At 41.7% G+C, this 19,785-nt stretch overlaps 2 protein-coding genes across 18 annotated transcripts in view; one reads left to right on the plus strand and one right to left on the minus strand.

Moving 5' to 3' along the window:
• Ints9 (integrator complex subunit 9) overlaps positions 1-5,382 on the minus strand; it is a 94,989-nt gene extending 89,607 nt beyond the window's left edge. The window contains exon 1 of the mRNA XM_037208274.1: positions 5,065-5,382. Within this exon, the coding sequence (XP_037064169.1) occupies positions 5,065-5,073 (9 nt within the window). The 5' untranslated portion in view covers positions 5,074-5,382. The remainder of the gene's footprint in view (positions 1-5,064) is intronic.
• A 167-nt stretch (positions 5,383-5,549) lies between these two features.
• The window catches only part of Hmbox1 (homeobox containing 1), a 160,612-nt gene continuing 146,376 nt past the window's right edge, over positions 5,550-19,785 (plus strand). For 9 of the 17 annotated variants that reach the window (XM_037208460.1, XM_028884141.2, XM_028884136.2 and 6 more), the window contains exon 1: positions 5,551-5,855. The gene's annotated coding sequence lies outside the window, so the exon portion shown is untranslated. The other 8 variants (XM_037208452.1, XM_037208454.1, XM_028884132.2 and 5 more) reach the window with 3 other exon arrangements.

The following is a 19,785-nucleotide window of genomic DNA, read 5'->3' on the forward strand; positions in this document are numbered from 1 at the left end:
TTGACTCTCAGCACCCACATGGCAGCTAGCAACTGTCTATAAACCCAGTTCCTGGAGATTCAATACCTCTTCTGTCCTGCTCAGCACCAGGCATGCACATGGTGCAGACACGTATGGGGGGAGAACACTCATACACACAAAATAACATACATTTTTAAAAAGTACTTTTTTAATTTTAAAATACATTTTTAAAAAGAAAAGTGACGAGCAAGGGGCTCAGTGGCTAAGAGCACTAACCACTGCTCTTAAAAAGGACTGGGGTTTGGTTCCCAGTACCCACACTGGGTGGCTTATAACTCTAATTTCAGAGGATCCAACATCCTGTACTGGACACCTTGGGCTCCTGAATACACATGGTGTGTGTGTGTGTGTGTGTGTGTGTGTGTGTGTGTGTGTGTGTGTAAATTTAGAAAAACAAAGTGATGTGCAAAGTTAGAAAACTATAGATCCTATCATAGAGGCTATTTCAACACATGAAAAACAAACAAAAAGCCAACTGAGCTGAAGCATCAGCTGACACCCTCCATCCCAGCTCTGAAGGGCTGAAAGCGGGAGGACCACTGAACGACTAAGGTCAGCTGAGCCAGGTAGTGAGTTCCAGGTCAGCATGGGCTTCAGAGCTCCTGTTTCAAAAGAAAAAGAAAACCAAGAGAATACTAGTTCATTCAATTGGTATGCCATGGGGCCTGTTAGATGACAAACGAGGTGTCGTTGTTTTTCAAGACAGGGTTTCTCTGTGTAGCTCTGGCTGTCCTGGAACTCACTCTGTAGACCAGGCTGGCCTTGAACTCAGAGATCCTCCTGCCTCTGCCTCCTGAGTGCTGGGATTAAAGGCGTGCACCACCACAGCCCAGCTTACAAAGGAGGTTTTAAAACCTTAATTCTTTTGTGAACAAGTTTTTTTTTTTTTTTTTTGTTTTTTTTGTTTTTTTTGTTTTTTCGAGACAGGGTTTCTCTGTGTAGCTTTGCGCCTTTCCTGGAACTCGCTTTGGAGACCAGGCTGGCCTCGAACTCACAGAGATCCGCCTGCCTCTGCCTCCCGAGTGCTGGGATTAAAGGCGTGCGCCACCAACACCGTGTGAACAAGTTTTTAAAGATGGTGTCTTACCATCTCGGAACTGATCTGGAACTGGAGATCCCTCTGCCTTTGCAATGACAGGATTACAGATGTATGGTACTTTGCTCAACACCAATAATGCTTATAAAGATTGCAACCAAAACAAACTCCAATTTAAATTTAAGGTATCTTGGTTTGCACTCCTCTAAGAGTTGATGTAGCGCTGTGATGTCACTGTGCTTCTGACTCTGTCCTCACTGAGCAGCGAACTCCTAAGCTAGGGAGACATGGAATCAGACCCTGCTTTTTCACTTTTAATTTGTTTAACTTGGAGGCTCTTCCTTTGCTTCCCAGAAACTCACATTTCTAATTTGTAAAATGGAATACTATCACCTAGATCAAAGTATGTAGTGCGCCAACACTTAGTTCACGGCCTGTCACACTGTACCTGTTCAGTAAAAGGCAGTAATTGGGGCTGGAGAGGAGGCTCAGAAGTTAAGTGCACTTCTTACTCTTGCAGAGGACCTGGGCTCAGCTCCCAGAACCTATGAGGTGGTTCACAACCATATGTAGCCCCAGCTCCAGGCGATCCAGTGCCCTCTTCTGGCTTCTATGGGGACTGCATGCATCTGGTGAGCAGGCCTACAAGCAATACATTCCCCCCCACCAAAAAAATAAAAATATTCTTTTTAAACAGTAGACATTATTATTTTTACTCAGGTTATTGTTTATTATAATCTCAAATTCACCCTTTAACCTCTTCCCAACATTCCCACAGACCCTGACAGTCTTTGGGAAATTATTCACGTAGTAGTTAAGTCAAACTATGTGTTAAGTCTCTGGGAAAACAATGTCTACATTAGGGAGGACCAACAAAGAAATAACTGTAATTCCAACAAACAGGAGGTATGTCATGAAAACGAACACCAGGGTTGTCTAATTCAAGAAACCTTTGAAAAACTGTTATTCAAACAGTGTCCTGAAATATGTGAAGACATTAAATAAGAAAAGACAAAATAGGTAATTGAACATACTTATATTCTCAGAGACAAAAGAAAACAGTGAACTCAAAGAACTGGAAAACGACCTACATGATCTGAATAAAGACATCCATGGCAAAGGCTTGTTAGACTACATGTAGAGACATAAGCAAGACCATATTCTCCAGGTCAAGTCAACCAAGTTAAAGACTATAAGTTTTCCTGAAGGGCAAAAGAGGCCACTAAGGTGGTTCCTTTTTTTTTTTTTTTTCTTCGAGACAGGGTTTCTCTGTGTAGCTTTGGTGCCTGTCCTGGATCTCACTCTGTAGCCCAGGCTGGCCTCAAACTCACAAAGATCCACCTGCCTCTGCCTCCCGCGTGCTGAGATTAAAGGTGTGCGCCTTCGCTGCCCCGGCTAAGGTGATTCTGAGGGAATTCTGCAATTGAAACACAATGTTGAGATTCCCCAGAAAAGAATATACTTGAGAGGTCAAGACTGAACCTAGGGTGGCCGTTTAGAAGGTGTTCTAGCTTGTTTTCCATCGCTGTGATAAAACACCATGACCAAGCTAAATGTAGTGGCATACCCTAATCCCAAGCACTTGGGAGGCAGAGGCAGGTGGATCTCTGTGAAACGAGGCAGGTCTACAGTGAGTTCCAAGATAGCCAGAGCTACATAGTGAGACCCTGTCTCAAAACAAGACAAAACAAACACCAAACAAACTACAACAAACAAACAAACAAACAAACAAAAACACCCACCATGCCAAAAGGAAGGAAAGGGTTTAATCGCCTTATACATTCTGATCACAGGCCATCATGAAGGGAAGTCAGGGCAGGAAATCAAACAGGACCTTGGAGGCAGGAACTGAAACAGAGGCTATGGAGGAGCACTACTTACTAATTGCCCCCCATGGCTTGCTGAGCTTGCTTTCTCATCAGCTTTAGGATCATCGGCACAGGGATAATACCACAACTGGGCCCATCCACATCAGTCAGGAAAATGTTCTACAGACTTAATAGAGGTGTTCTCTCAATTGAGGTCCCTCTTCCCAGATTAAAAACAAAAACAAACCAACCAGGACAGAAGGTCTTATTGATTTCAAGTGAAACAAGCCACGACAAAAGCAATCTTAGTAAGAAGACAGAAAAACAGACCCATTTAAGAAATTTTCGCCGGGCGGTGGTGGCGCACGCCTTTAATCCCAGCACTCGGAGGCAGAGGCAGGCAGATCTCTGTGAGTTAGAGGCCAGCCTGGTCTACCAAGTGAGTTCCAGGAAAGGCACAAAGCTATACAGAGAAACCCTGTCTCGAAAAAAACAAAACAAAACAAAACAAAAAAAAAAGAAATTTTCATTAATGGAAAAGAATCATATTGAGGGGGGAAAAAAATCAATGAGATGTGGCTATATCTCATGAAAGCCTCATCTCAAAAACAAATTTGTTCAATAACATGTATTTTTTTTTTTTTTTTTTTTTTTGAGACAGGGTTTCTTTGTGTAGCTTTGCGTGTTTCCTGGATCTCATCTGTAGACCCAGGCTGGCCTCGAACTCACAGAGATCTGCCTGGCTCTGCCTCCCGAGTGCTGGGATTAATGGCATGTGCCACAACTGCATGTTAATGTTTTCATTATCCCCATGCTGAAGATCAAACCCAATGCACTGTGCATTTTAGGCAAGCATGTAGCCCCCGACCTACACCTCTAGCCCCTATAATATAAAAAAAAACCACAGTCAACTCCACATTCCTAAAGCAGTGCACAGAGTTAAAACTTAAGGGCATGAGAAATTTATTAAAAGCCTTTGGTAGGCACAACACACAAGTTTAAAATACCGAGAAACTATTTTGGATACCACATTGGTTTATGGACAGTAATTCTGCACTAAAGATCACTTATCTTTTAACTATTAGATTAGTTATGAGATCTACACTCGGTTTGAATTCGGAGAGGGGGTGTTAATTAGAACACTTCCTTTTCTTGGTGTCACCTTTTGATTCTGAAAGGAAAAGGATATTTTTTCATCTGTTCCTTTCCCTTTTTAATCTTGTATATAAACCAAGCAAGAGGATTTTATAAGTAAAGCAAAAAATACATAAACTCTGATACCCTCATAAAAATTGTTCTGGAATAAACACTTGCACATCACTTCCTTCTTAAATAGAACCTACCAAATATGCTTCACTCTTCATTGAGGACATTTGTCTCCAATGTAGCAATTATGAAGGTTCTACAGTAAGTTGGCAGTGACAATGTGGGGGTCTAGGAGGGTGAGAGCAAGTATTTCACACCTGCTTTCAATTCCCCTTATCACTCTATCACTTATCCCATGACACTCGAATAAAACAACTTGTTAGAATGGCGTGCTCCGTAAGACGGCTCAAAGCAAAGATCTGAGAAGTCTGCATGTACGTCAAGTCTTTGAGCTTTGCCACACAGTGACTTCTCCAGGAAGCATATTTCACCTCGAGCTGTTTATTTCACACAGGTCCTACACTGGAATGCTTCAACACTGCTCTGGCTAAGTCCTTCACGAGCACCCTCTAGCACCGCTTTCTCTTCATTCGAAAGGTAGTTGTTCGCAGTAACAGGACATTTAATGAGCAATGGCCTTCTGTCTGGTAGCGCCCACTCTCTGTCCAGATCGAATTCGGCTTTGCAAGGGCTCATTACGTGGAAAGAGGCTGAGGACCTATTATAACTCTGAGGTGGAAGCTGAGAACCATGACCAAACCAAAGTGTTAGAGTCTATCCTTAGCTCGAGGGTGAAGAAATGTAACATTCAACTTCATGGTTGGCCAAAGGGACCTACCAAACAGTAATGAAGACATCCTGACAGGTGCAGGGGCTGTGGGGTGTATGCAAGAGGGGATTCAAATCTCAACTGCAAAATCTACCTTGCCACAGTCCACCTCACTTTAGTTTTCTATCTGCTGACCTATCTCCGCCACAAGTCGTGGTGGAGGCGACAGGGTCCAAAGGGATACAACAGTATCTTTGCCCTCCGACTTAGGAGCAGAAACTCACCAGTTTCATATCGGACTTTTGGTTGTTCAGTACCAGTCTCTTCACGTCTCAAAGCAAGGAAGCGTCTTCCGGTTCAACCTCCGTCGCCGAGAGCATCGCGGGACTTGGAGTTTTCCCTTCTCACGCACTTTACGGGAGCATCACGGGAAATGTAGTTTTATTGCAGGCATTATGGGAACTGTGGGCGTCTTTCCTTTTCCTCTCTTTTCTCTCTAAACGCCTCCTTCCGTCTGCTTAAATGCATCGCCGCCGCCAATTCATCCTTCCTTTCCATCCCAGAATGATATCATGACCCTCATCCCAGTCTGGAATCCATGGTATTCTGGGATATGTAGTCCGCACGGCTCCAGTTCCCGGCTCCCCTCCTCCCTGTGGGACGGCGTATGGGCGCAGTGCCTGATGGAATCTGTAGTTCCCTGGGGCCTCAGACCCTGAGCTCTGTGCTTTTCCTCTAGGGAGCCAGAAACTACAACTCCCAGGGATGCCCGGCGGCAGCAGGTGGGAGCGGGGCTGTTGCTATCAATATGGCGGTTGTCAGCCAGACAAAGACAGTCAGTCTGATGTGATTGAGACAAGGGAGGTTTTCAGGGGGAGACTGGGAGATAGGGGGCTCCCCTCCCCCCTCCGTTCTTCCTGCGCGGGCCTGGAGCCCTCCTCAGCCCCTCCCGCCGGGCGCCCCGCGGTGAAGATCCCCTCCCCCCTCCCGTCTTCCTCCTCCCTCCCTCAGCCTTGCTCTGGGACGCTGGGGAGGGGGCTGAGCCGGGTGCCGAGAACTCAGCCGGGTTTCCGAGGTGAGTGGGGTCGTTTGCGATCCGGACTGCCTTAAGTCTCTTTCCTCACTTCTTTCCTTACTTTAAGGGAGGAAAAAAAAATGTTTTGGAAGGGTTTGGGGGGAGAGAAAGTGAGTCGGCGCCACAGATGGGTCTCTGGAGTGGCCAGGCTGGGGGTGGGGGGGAGCCCGCGAAGCGGGGGCTCCCGAGGGGGCGGCGGTGCGCCGGCTCTGGGGTGGGGCAGTGTGTGAGGGGCGGGCGTAAAGAGGCGACGACGGTTCCCTAACTTCTCTCTGGTCTCCGAGACCGGCGGAAGGTTTGAATTCTGGAGGTGGGGTCTTCCTGCTTGCGAGTTTGAGAAACTGTGAGGTGGTTTCGAGGTGTGCTGGTTTGTTTGGGGAGTGTCTGGCAGTGTTTTAAACTGTGACGTGTACTTGGGTGCTGGGCTCGTCTTGAAGGAATGTCTGTAGATGGTAAGTTAGATAGCAGGAGTCGCAGATAAGCGGCCTGGGCTTGGGAAGCATGCGTGAGTCCCGGGCTGGACTTTTGCTCTGTGGACCTTGTGCAGGGTTTGGGGGCGTTCAGCAACTCCTAAGTGTCTGGCGGCCGGCTCACACTCTGTGCCCTCCTCTGGGCCAATCTCCACCCCAAACTCCCGGCAGGAGGACTGTACAGATGATGTGATGTGGAGATGCATCTTTGCCTCCTCAAGTCGGCAGCTAAAGGTGGGAAAGGAAAAGTGTTTCTTAATATTTTATTCCGGAACCGTGTTTTGGTTACACTATTGGGGCTACTTTGAAAGGAGTCCTCCGCCCACTTTCACCCCGAAACAGTAAGTAAGGGTATCTTGTCATCTTCATGCTCAGTGGCTTGCCAATTATTTTAAAATTCGGGAACGTGGGGTTGGAAGTCTGGAGTGCTAAACGGCATACTCATCTCTGTCTACCAATGAGACAGAATGTCTGCCGTGTGCCCAGAGGTAGATAGGGCGACTTATTTTCGTAGTTGAAAAAACTGCTGGGAATTATTTTCGGGGAAGAGGCTTGGTGGTGCGCTGAAAGGCGCTGTATGTCTTTTTCTTCTACCCCACCCTGTTCCTGCTCACATTTGCTTGCAAACTGGTGTGGAAGAGTGAGGAAGCGAGCGTTGGGTGAGTGAAGCAAGGAATGCACTTAGCTATGTAAAGTTGAATGGTAAAAGTGATTGCTATTCTGTCTGAAGCTTTAGAAAAAGACCTCGTGTGTTATAGAGGGTACAGTCACGTGTTCCTTTTTCTGGGGACCTACAGATAATGGAAATCTTTGCCTTCTCCTTTCCTATCTTTTCTTCCCTTCCTTCCTCCTCCCCCTCCCTCCTTCCTTCCTTCCCTGGCACAGAACATTTCTCTTCCTGATGGACATAATACCTCCTGTGCTTTTTTTTGCTTAGTTTGTGCTAATATGGGTTGTGCTTTTTTGTGGTTTCACTATAAAATGCATCATTAAGTGAAAAGGATCCGAATTTGTTGTTATTTGGCATTTATGCCACAAGTAATTATCACATCAGGTTTGCAGTGTTTTGCATTAGACTTATTAAAATTGTACAACTAAGTTGCTAGATCTGGTTGAATTATGCTTATAAATCAAGTTTAGGGAATCTGATTTTATTTTTCAATTTTCAATTAGAGTTGGGATGAAACATCTCTTGTTTCTCACAGTCTTGAATATTTAATGACGTTACACCAGGAGAATTTAAGATCATGCATTTTGTACTCCCTCAGTCCAAAATACAACTTTTTCAATCACCCTCTGACAATTTTGTGGTATCACAGACTTTTAAATAGCCCAAAGAGTAATTGGCATCATTTCTATTTCGACTTGAGAATTTAACATATTTATATATTTAGTCAAGATGTATCAGTTCTTGATTGTTTCACCTATCAGGAAGGGGCTTTTAGATTCCATAGCATCTGAAAGTCACATGGATACACTGGGATTTTATGGTAGGTTTAGTTTTTGGTTTGAAATTTTTGCTGTTGATCATTCATACAGATAAGGGGACTGTTAGCATGAAGTTGAGCATTACGTATTTAAATTGACCTGAATAGAATTTCATATACAGAATGTGCTGTTCCAAGCTGAGCCTTTGGTTTGTTGAAGACCAGGATTTTCAGAATTACTTGTTTTAAGCTTTATCTTAACCCTAAACATTAATTTTCAAACTCTGGGAGAAAATTCCATGTAACAATATGGCTTACTTGTGTTTTTCTGAAATGCATTGTAATAATCATGGAATTCTTAACTGTTTAATAATCATTTTAGACATGACAAACTGAAACTCTCCAGTCTAGAAAAATGAGTGTTTTTTCATCTACTCTTCCTCAAATCTTTTTGTTTATTTTCACCAATGGAAATGTGAAGTTATTTATGGGAAAAGCATTTGTTAAAGTTTTTCTTACTAGCAGTCTGGTTAAAAAATGGCTCCATGTACACCAAATATTCCTTGTATTCATTGGGCTGATTCTGTTGCATTTTGAGCACTGGGGCATTAAAATGATGTAAAGCCTTTACTGCAGGCTAACGCATAAAACATTCTCAGCATGTGGAAGTCATATGGTTTACGAAAAAGAGTAGAGAACCAGGGTATTGGTGCCTGTTCAGCTTAAAATTTCATCCTGTAACTGTAAAGACATATTTATTTTAATATGATCATTTCTAAAATATGTGGCCTTTATTACGGGAAGTTGAAAATGCAAGCTGTTTTTTAACCAATCTGCTGCTAGTTCTGTGCACAGCATATACGGAACACTGTTTTAGTTAGGAAAGTGCATTAAGGAAAGGAACCCTTAGCAATGTGTTGAATGCTTTTCCAGAGGCTTTATTTGCACTGCTGGGTGCATTTCATCTTCTAGCCCAAGTAGAAACCTAATATCTCTATTTTTCTAAGTTATAACACACATTGTAACAAAGATCTCATTCTTCTATTCTGGCCATTTTTACTAAGTGTTGGTGGGTATTCTTGCTTGCTTCATTGTATCTTGTATATTAATTTGTTCTTTTTGAGTCTTCCTGTATGTCATATTAGTTCTATCTGTAGTTTCAAAGTTTGTTTGGCTACCTTGTTTCTATCAAAAGCAGGTTTACAGTTGGGTTCATCTATTGCAGCTTTTCTGTTTTTCGTATTCTGTTCTTTAAACTTGGGTTATTTCTCTTGGAAATTACAAATTTATCATAGCATGTTAATTTTCATAACTAGAAGTTGGTGTACTTCTCAACTCTATAAAATGATGAACATTTATAGATCAGTCTTAAAAGCACCTGGTAAAAATGTGCTGGGTTTCATTTATTTGTTCCTGCTTTATGTAGGTATTTTGGTTTCCAGAATCTTAATATTCTGTTCTTCGGCTAGATTTTTCTGTTAACCATGGATTTTTCTTCTTTTCAATTTAGTACAACTTTATACTGTTATGGATAAAAAGCATAGCATATTCGTATCATATATGAATATGTTATATGTGCATATTCATATATGCAGTCAAATTTATATGATGTGTGTGTGTGTATCATACTTACAACCATTGAAAAAAATATCTGACCTACAAAAGGAGACCAAAGAGTAACAACCGTTCTTACTGTCCACATTATAGAAACTTTGGCAGTTTCCTTATCATTGTAAACCATCATTTTAACAGATTCTGCCAAAATATAGTTCTCTCAAATGTCAGCCTGTCAGACTGACATTTTTCTCCAGCTAGTACTAAATAATTAGTGTGTGACTCAGATTCCTAGACACAGCTGTGCCCAAGATGGCCTTCACTCAGACTGAGAACCCATCTATCATAGGTGCAGAGTAGAGACTCTCTCAGTGATTATCTGATGTAAACTTGTAGGTTTTAGTTACTCACTGTTTGTGGACTCTTCTGATGTAGGGATGCTTTATGGGTTTATTTTAAAAAATATTTGTGAACAAAAGATAAAAAATTGTAATTTAAGTGATTTATGAAGAAGTGGGTTAGCTTTGTTGTTATGGGCTTAAAAAAATTTTTTTTCCTATTAAGACAGGTGCACAAAAGGATAAAGTGTTTGTTGAAGGAAAAAGAAAAAAGACAGGTGCACCTGACTCTTTCTTTTTTAGTGATAAAATGATTCTAGTCCATTCTGAGGCCATTTAGATTTTCATTGGGCTGTTGATTATGATTAAAATATTAACTGGATATATGTCCTGGCTGGGTTTTTTGTCACTGTGACAGAGGTTGTGGTTAAATGGGAAGAGGAACCTCAATTGAGAAAATACCTCAATCATATTGCCTGCGGGGCATTTTCTTGACTGCTAATTGATAAGAGGAGGGTCCAGTTTACTGTGTGGGTAATTCCATCTCTAGGCAGGTAGTCCTCCAAAGCCTAGAAAGCATACTAAGCAAGCCATGAGGAGCAAGCCAGCAATCAGGCCCCTCTATGGTCTTAGCTTAGTTTTCTACCTCCAGCTTCCTGTTCTACTTGTGTGCCTGCCTTAGTTTCCCTGAATGATGGACTGTGATGAGGGAATGTAAGCCAAAGAAACCCTTTCTTCCCCAAGTTGCTTTTAGTCATGGTGTCTTTATCACAGCAATCAAAAGCAAACTAAGGCAATATACTTGGTAGTTCTGTCCATCTTTTGTACAGAGACCCATAGGTGATGTATTAGAAACATGAATAAATTTTGTGTTTAAGGAGCAGTATGGAGGTGCAAAGGAAGAGTGACCTTAATGAATATATGTGGTGATATTGTGTTCCCCAAAATATTGTGCACCCTAATAAACTTACCTGGGGTCAGAGACAGAACAGCCACTAGATATACAAAGGCTAGAAAATGGTGGTACTCACACCTTTAATCCTAGCATTCTAGAGGCAGAAATCCATGTGTTCAAGGATACAGCCAGGCATGGTGACTCACGCCTTTAATCCCAGAAAACGAGCCTTTAATCCCAGGGAGTGGTGGTAGAAAGCAGAAAGGTATATAAGGCGTGAGGATCAGAAACTAGCAGCATTTGGCTGGTTAAGCTTTTAGGTTTTGAGCAGCACAGTTCAGCTGAGAGCCTTTCGGATATGAGGACTCAGAGGCTTCCAGTCTGAGGAAACAAGACCAGCTGAGAAGTTGGCCAGGTGAGGTTAGCTGTGGCTTGTTCTGTCTCTCTGATCTTCCAGCATTCACCCCAATAACTGGCCTCAGGTTTGATTTTATTAATAAGAACTTTTAAGGTTCATGCTACAAATATAGTCACATATTTTGTGACTTTATTTTATTTTAAATAAATAAATAAAACTTTTTGTTTTATTTATTTATTATGTGTAAATAGAGACACCTGCCATGGTGCACACATGGATTTTCAAACACAGCTCACAGGAGTTGGTTCTCTCTTCTTCCAGCATGTGGGTCTTGGGGATTGAACTCAGGTCCTTGGGCTTGCTAGCAGGTGTCTTTACTTGCTGGCCCAAGATTCAGTTTTTATATAGGGAAAATTCAGATGTTTGTGGGTTCTGCTGAAATGAGGATGACGTAATACTGAAATTTCCTGCCTCGTGATTTTGATAAGGAGTAGTAATAGTGTTAAGTCCTGAAGCTCTTGGCCTGGCTGGTCAAGCCTTGCAGTCCTGCGATGGAGTTGATCTTGCTGTCTGTGTAAACTTCCTTTCGTTTTCTTGCTGTTCTCTTAATTCATTGTTTCTGACTCATTACATCAGTCTCTTAACTAATCTTGTTGCATGCAGTCATTTTTTTCATTAGTCATTCTACACTGGTACCTGAGGGATCTTGCCAAAGTAAAATGTGAATTTGATTGTCAGCCATACTTTTCCTGTAATCCTTCAGTGGTTCTGCAGCCTTTCAAGTCATTCCACCGGTGTCAAAAACAGCTTTCGCCACTGTGTAACCTTGAGCAAGTGTTTTCAATGTCTGTATCTCAGTTTCCTCATCTGTAGAATGGGGATGAGAAGAGGACCTCCTTTGTAGGATTGCCCCGCATGAGCCCTTAGCGTGTTTTTGCTATATTGTGTCATTCACAAAAGTGCTGCAAAACTAGAAGAGGATGCTGTACCCTTCATTCAGCTTCCCTGTTGGTTATGCCATACATAACTTTAGTATGGTACAGAAAGAGGGGACATAACTTAGCGGTATGGTGCTTGCCTAACATGTGCAAGGCCCTGACATCAACAAACACTAAAAGCAAACAACAAAACAGAGAACCCAAACCTACAGCTGACATTGTACTATGTGTGTGTATACTTCTGTGCCTTTTCACCATGTTCAGTTCATATAACCACCACCAAAACTTAGGCACGGAAGTAATCCATCACCACACATGAGGAATACCTGTCCTCTTTGTTCGGGTCTGTCCTATGGTCTAACTGCCCAGAAAGACTCTGTGTTAGTTGCTTTTCTGTTGCTGAGATAAGACACCATAGCCAAGGCAACTCACAGAAAGAAGAATTTATTTGGGTTTATGGTTCCAGAGGCATAAGAGTCCATCATGGCGGGAGGCATGCCTGCAGGATGGCTGCTGGAGCAGGATGCTGAGAGCTCACATCCTTTCCCATAAGCACAAAGCAGAGAGCAAAGTGGAAATGGCTGAAAATTTTAAACTCTCAAAGCCCACCTCTAGAGGCATACTTCTTCCAGCAAGAACACACCCCCTAAATCTCCCCAAACAGCACCATTAACTGGTAATAAGTGTTCACATACACAAGCCCGAGGGGGACATTTTCTTTTAAACCACCACAAGTATCGATTGTTGAACCAAGAATTTTACTCTTTTGACTCTGTAGAATTTCAGAAATTCTTTGGTACAGATAGAAAGTTTTATGAAAAATCCCAATTAAGTTTTCTTGTTACAAGAATTGGAGCTGGGTGGTGGTGGTGCATATCTTTAATCCCAGCATTTGGGAGGCAGAGCATGTGGATCTCTGAGTGCAAGGCCAGCCTGGTCTATGCAGAGACAGGGCTACTCTGTCTCAGAAAAACAAAAACAAACAAGAAGAAGTTGAAAACAGTAACACACCACAGAACAAACCCTAGGACATAATACCAGCTGTCAGGAAGGTCAGGAGTTCAGGGTCATCTTCCTTAACATAGTGAGTTTGAGGCCAGCTGGGCTACAAGAGGCCCTGGCTCACAAAGCCAAAACAACAACAAAACATGAATAAGCTTTGCTTAGATAAGGAGTTATGGTATTAGTACCCATTAAACTTTGCTAGTGAAATTTAACAATGCTAGTGAGGTTTTCTGTAAATGTGTAAAGTTGAGGTGAATCCCTCCCTTTCCTCCTCCCTCTCTTACCTCTTTTGAAACAGGGCTTTGTTCTGTAGCCCAGATTGACTTGAACTCTTTTTGATTCTCTTTCCTCGCCTTCTGTCTGCTGGGATTAGAGGTGCTTGTCACTGCACCCAGCAGATACATATCTCACCAAAGCAGAATAGTGCCAGCTTCTGTGGTAGGTGACCAAAGTCACGCCTAAGGTCAATATCATATTGGTCTTGGTTGGTGTTAGTGCTGACTTGCCAGATGGATTGGAGCTCATGGCAGTCTTATTTTGGACTAAGAAAGAAACTAGCTTCAAAGAAAGTACTTTTGAAATTATTTCTGGAGAAATAAATGAGAGATTTAAAGAATAAGAGAGGGAGAGATTTAGGTAGTTACCTTTAATTTGGGTAACAGAAAGTTATGGCGCTGCTTATCTTTAGCTGTGTGATAGAGAATTTTTAAATGTCACAGCTCTGTGGTATTAACACAAGATAGATCATGTGATTTTTGTCTTTGAAATTTGAGGTATTTTTAATTGTCAGCATTGATAATTTGCTTTGGAAAAACACTAAAAAATGAACTTGAAGTTGTTTCATTGGCAGGAATAAGATAAGTATCAGTGGAGCTTCCTGGTAAGCCAGGTTCATCCGTTCAGGGCTTTTGGCTACCCGTGGTTTCAGTTGCTTCCTGGTACATTTCTTTTTCATTGTATTTATCTGGTTTCAGCATTCCTTTTCTTGGTGTATACACTAAAATAAATAATGTTTTAATTAGAATTTATTTAGCCTCAAAGAGAAATTTTAGGGGTACAGCCATTTGGGACCGATGAAACCAGATTTATCTATCTGTGTGTGTGTGTGTGTGTGTGTGTGTGTGTGTGTGTGTGTGTGTACACGCATGCACTTACATATACACTTGCCAGGGTGCATGGGTAGAGGTCAGAGGAAACTAGCACTTACATAAAGAGCACTGTTAGGAATCTTGGAAGCTAGTCTCTAGTCCTAGTCTGGAGTATGTGGTCTCTTGTCTCAGCTATATTATACACGCCTGCTTTCTCTCTTTCTCACTTCCCCTCTACTCTGTCTGCCTTGCTGAGGTCTGTCGCCCCCCCTCCCCCATTACACTGACTTGTAGATGGGTGCGGTATATCGGGGTGCTGTTAGAACTGCTGCTTCTGCTGAAGCTTACCTCTCAGTGGTGATAGTGTTTCTTTTAGTTCTGTAACCAGAGAGAAATCTGAATGCACTGGCAATGACTTCCATGTCTGTCCCTATCCCGTGAGGTAAGAGAGCAAGTGCAACACAAGAAGGAATCGTCTATAAAGTGAGGACTTGGATGCTGTGTGCATGGGGTTCCTTGAAGGGAATAAACAGGGCATTCAAAAACACCTAGTCTGGGAGTGTGTGCTGAGTTCCTCAGTGATACAGAAATGAGTTCAAGGGTCAATTTGTAAGAAATGGCAAAAGACCCACACTATAATTTAGTATTGGTTTTTTTATCCTAGTCACCTCAGACAAGCCAGAGAGATGGTAGAATAGCACTGTGGAAGTAAGCTTTAATTCAAGCAGCTCTTCCTTTGCTATTTCTCACCAAGTCCAAAAGGAATGAGGGATGTTAGGTGATTTCCTAACTATTATAGCAACTAGAGCCTATCTCATACTTTTACCTTCTAGTATGGCAACCATTTCCTTATAAAATCCCTTTTGAGTCTGGAGAGATAGTTCAGGTGTTAAAAGCACTGGCTGTTCTTCCAGAGGACCTGGGTTCAATTCCTAGCATGTACATGGGAGTTCACAATTGTCTGTAACTCCAGTCTCAGAAGATCTGACACCTTCTTTTGGCCTCCTTAGGTACTGCACATATGTGGTGCAGACATATATCAGGCAAAGCATTCATACACATAAAATAAAATAAAATAAAATAAAATAAAATAAAATAAAATAAAATAAAATAATTAAAAATGAGCACTGGCTGCTCATTAGAGAACCCGGGTTCAATTCCCAGCACCTATATGGCTCACCATCTGTAACTCCGGTCTCAGGATCTGATGCCCTTTTCTAGCTTCCGTAGATACTGCATGCATTTGATGCATAGACATACTTGCAGGCAAAACACCTATATGCATAAAATAAAAATAAAGGGGAAAGATAAGCTTTTGTGGTAGATCAAAACAAAACTAGTACATTTTTGTCTTCTGTTTGAGGAGCAATCAACAAGACTTGAGCTAGTAAATACACCATATAAACCTTGTGCTGCAGAGATCAGCCGTAGAAGAATTGGCATGTTTGTTCAGCCCAGTATCCGTCAACCTGACGTTACATTTAACAGAGAATCATAATGCCTAGGAAAGGAGCTAGAGCTTTTTAAAGTTCCTCTGTCAATATTGTTGCTAATATGAATTTCAACACTGAAAACTCTAAAGCTAAGTTTAGATTATTACAAATCAGCCCGAGAATTTTAGACACAAACAGAAATCAAGCATAGTCAGCTAAGAGTCTAGAAGAACTCAGTCCAATTACAAAGGAAAAGAGCTAAAGCAATTGGGAGTCAAAGTGATGTAAGCACATGGACTGCACCAGAGGAAGCAGACCTCAGCTTTTTTTGCAGAAAAATTGTCCAGAAAGAGTATTAAAGTGCTATTTGCCTGAGTGCTACCTCCAGTTTTTTAGAATCTGGGATGGGCTCAGGGATGTGCTTCTTGTGTAAACATACTAAATAATTCTAATTGATTTAGGACACTCCTCCATAAACACACTAAATAATTCTAATTGATATAGTACATTTGGAAAATGCAGACAGTGTAATGCTTAGATATGAGGTAGTCATTAAGATCTGTAGTATATTAAAATGTCTCCTCCTGATATGTTCTTGCCCTGTTCTAAATAATGCGTGTCATCTTCTCTAGTTGCCTATGTTCTTAAGTTCTGATGTGAAGAAGGCTTTGAGTGAGCATGCTTATTTTTCTAGATATTACCCTTAACAGTATTATGCCCCAGGCAATTATTCTTCAATGGCTACTTCATCAGCTCTTTTTCTTAAGTGCGGGTATGTACGTACATGTACGTGTGTATGTGTGTGTGTATAAAACCTTTAGAATATCGAACATCTTGAAATTTTTCCCTCAAAAATTAATTCCTTAGCCCCACCCCCCTTAAGGTATATCACTGTTCTTCTCAGAGTCTTGATTATTTCTAGACCATTGAGCTGCAAAAAAAACATGAACTTCAGAACTGGATTGTTCTAATACCCCTCTGATCTTTACAACTTACTCTTTTTTCTTTTTGGTTTTTTGAGACAGGGTTTCTCTGTGTAGCTTTGGAGCCTATCCTGGAACTCACTCTGTAGCCCACGCTGGCCTTGAACTCACAGAGATCTGCCTGACTCTGCCTCCCTAGTGCTGGGATTAAAGGTGTGCGCTACCACCGCCCGGCCACAACTTTCTTTGTATAGACTTCCATGTGTTTCAATATCTCCATTGCTAAGCTAGGGGTAAATAACAGTCTCTCTTTGGGGCTAGTGAGATGGCTCAGAGAGTAAAGGTGCTTGCCTCCAAGGCTGACATGAGTTTGGTCTCCAGGACCCACACGGTGAAAAGAGAGAACCAACTTCTGAAAGTTGTCTTTTAGCCTCTACATGTGTGCTATGGCACATGTGTACATGTGTGTGTGCACACACCTGTAAAATAAACAAGTAAATGCACTTAAAACAATGTCAACATAATAGAATTCTTGGGCTTCTGAAAACATTTGTAATGTGCTTATGATAGTGATTGGCACAAACAACGCTTCATTATTAGTGGTTCTGTGCTTCTCTTTCCAGGATCTGCATGCCCTCCTTAAACCTTAGATTCTTCTGTGGTACACATAATACCTCTCTAGCTAATATTTTTTCATTGTGTGTGTAGTCTCATCTCAGTTTTCTTTAAGTAGGACTTAGTTACATTTCACATAAATAAATGCCTATAGAGATCATTGCAGCATAAATCTGTCCTTCCTGCCTCTTCCCTACTCTATTCCATAAAATGCATGATTTTCATCAGACTATTGATAGCCATGTAAGTATGGACTCTACCTAAGTTGATGATGTGCTATTTGATCGTTTTTGATCCCTGTGCTCTTTAAAGCTTCTAATATTTCCTTTCCCCTTTGAATAGTATCTAACTCTCTAATTCCTAAAGGTGTTTTCTGTGTTACATTTAGGTGAGTTATCCCTCCTTCCATGTTTCCAAAATTTCCCCTCTTAGTATTTGCCATGTTACTTAGTTAACAGGTTTCCATATCCTTGCCTTACCAGTTAGGATCTTCTTTAATAAACCCAGTTAAATCCTTCCTCCTGAGGAGACATTTTCCAGTGGATCTTGACACACTCATACTAATCCGTGTGCTTCTGAGCCCTGCTTGCAGACTTACTTACACCCCTAACTTTGTGTATTCACTTTAAGGCCTGTTGCATTTGCAGTGGTTTGGTCTTCATTCCTGGTCTGGCTGGCTCCCTATCCGAAGGCTGGGGTTCTGATTTTCCTGTGGATGGAGGGAACCCTCTGTACTCTTTGCTTTTCCCCTCATTTGTGTCAGCTCTCAGTTGTCCAGTCACTGCGGGATGTTTTACTGTGTGTCCTCACTTAAAGACTGACTTCAGCTGCGTTCTTACATTTTTAATTTTTGTACATCATGAATAAATCAACACTTACTTTGACCACTCACTCGCTAGTAAGCATTAAGACTTCTGGAATTTACAGTAGTGTTAGCCTCTTTTGTATGGTGCTGTGGACCTGCAGTGGACTTACCTGGGAATGAGACCTAGTAGGCCAGGAATGATAGCACTTATGTTGGTTGTCCTTGCCTGCTTCTCCTCCCTGCTGGGAAGTGTTTCTTCTGTTTCCTTTTATCCCTTTGTTCTTGTAACCTTTGCTCCCTGGGCTGACCTAGTTGGTCATCCTGTGCCTCTATTGTTATATCAGAAAAAGATAGGGAAAAGTTGAGAATCACTGAAAATCAAGTTAAGCTATCTTCCTTGGCAGTTTACATGTTGAATGATTGTGTTTTTGCTTCCTGAGAAGTGTACAAGAGTCGTCTTCAATGACTTCATTGAACAAAGAGTAGTCAGGTAATGAAAACAGTTAGTACAGAAAAAAAAAATCATTAAAAAGTGATTCCCTAAATATTTCATTTTAATCAAAATATATGGCTGTTTGTTCACATTAGCTGATACAGAGCTATAATACGAGAAATCCATAGGAGTCTGCTTAAGGAGTATTAGGGAAATTTATTAGGATAAATTGAGGAAATACAATGAATACAGAATGGAGTAGACATTGTCCTCTGATCTGACCAGGAGTGAGTCCACCTGGCACTTCAGTCACACCAGGGAGCAGGGAGAGGGGTCACAAGGCCTCTCCCTTTCCTTTTAAGAGGTCATTCGGGCCGTATAGTCCTAGGTCATGGGCAGAAAAAATAAATACCACTACAGAGCTGTGGCTCTCAACTGGAATAATTGGACAGTGCTTGTAGGCCATTTTGATTGTCACTACTGGAGTAAAGGTGTTCTGGTCACCCAGTGGGCAAACAGTAACATCTCCCAACAACCCATCCCAACAGAGAATTCTCCATCCAAACTAACAGTAGTATCAGGGTCCAAAAACTTGACCTTGGGCCACAGTCCGATATTACTAGAATGCATGGATTGACTCTATGTATCAGATTGTCTTGTACACACCATACATTTATGATGTCAAGTTTGATTTTTCTTGAAATGAAGGAAGATCTTTTATTTTCTTTTACATTTTTATTTTATGTGTATGCCTCTATGCATGTCTGTGTACCAAGTGAATGCAGTACCCATAGAGGTTAGAAAAGGGTGTTGGATCCCCTGGAACTGTAGTTACAGACAGTTGGACAGCTCTTATTTGCCATGTAGGTACTAGAACTGAACCTGAGTCTTCAGTAAGAGCTGCCAATGCTCTTAACCCTGGAGCCATCTCTCCAGCCCTAAAATGAAGGGAGATCTTAAAGACACAATCTGTGAGTCATATTTTAATGTCTTACCTCCTTCAAGTCTTTTACAGTAGTCTTACATCTACTTTTCTTTTTTTTTAGTAAGCCATCTTAAATTGTTCCAAAACATTTAACTTTTTTTTTTTTTTTTTTGGTAATTTATTTTTTTTTTATATAAACAAGTGCTCAAACTTGTATTTTAACAGCTTAGACAATGTATAATGACATCCCACCACTGCAAGGTCCGCTGGGATATGTAGAGTAAGGAAATCAGCCTACCCTTGGCACACAGTGGATTGTGTGAGGTGCTTGTGTTGTATAAGTCAGGGTTCTCCAAAGGAACAACTGATAGAGTGAATATGTATATTAAAGGGAGTTGTTAGAGTGGCTTCCATAGCATAGGCCAGTTCAGGTAGTCCAACCATGACTGTTGTTATGCTGGAGAGGCTGAGAAGCCACTTGCTGTTCAGTCCATGAGGTACCAGTCTTGTGCCAGAGGCTTGGGGGATTCTTGGGGAGCTACTGGTCTTCATTCTGTGTTGGAGGCCTGAAGAAGTTGGTTCTAATATCGTTGAAGGAATGCAGCAGCGACAGGATAGGTGAAATTGCCAGCAAGAATGAAAGCAAGCAGGCAAATAGCAAAAGCTCCCCTCCTCTATGTCCTTTTGTTTTGGGTGGGTCTTCCCCTTACAGGTGTGCCTAGT

The sequence above is a fragment of the Peromyscus leucopus genome, chromosome 9, assembly GCF_004664715.2.
Source record: "Peromyscus leucopus breed LL Stock chromosome 9, UCI_PerLeu_2.1, whole genome shotgun sequence".
Lineage (NCBI taxonomy): Eukaryota > Metazoa > Chordata > Mammalia > Rodentia > Cricetidae > Peromyscus > Peromyscus leucopus.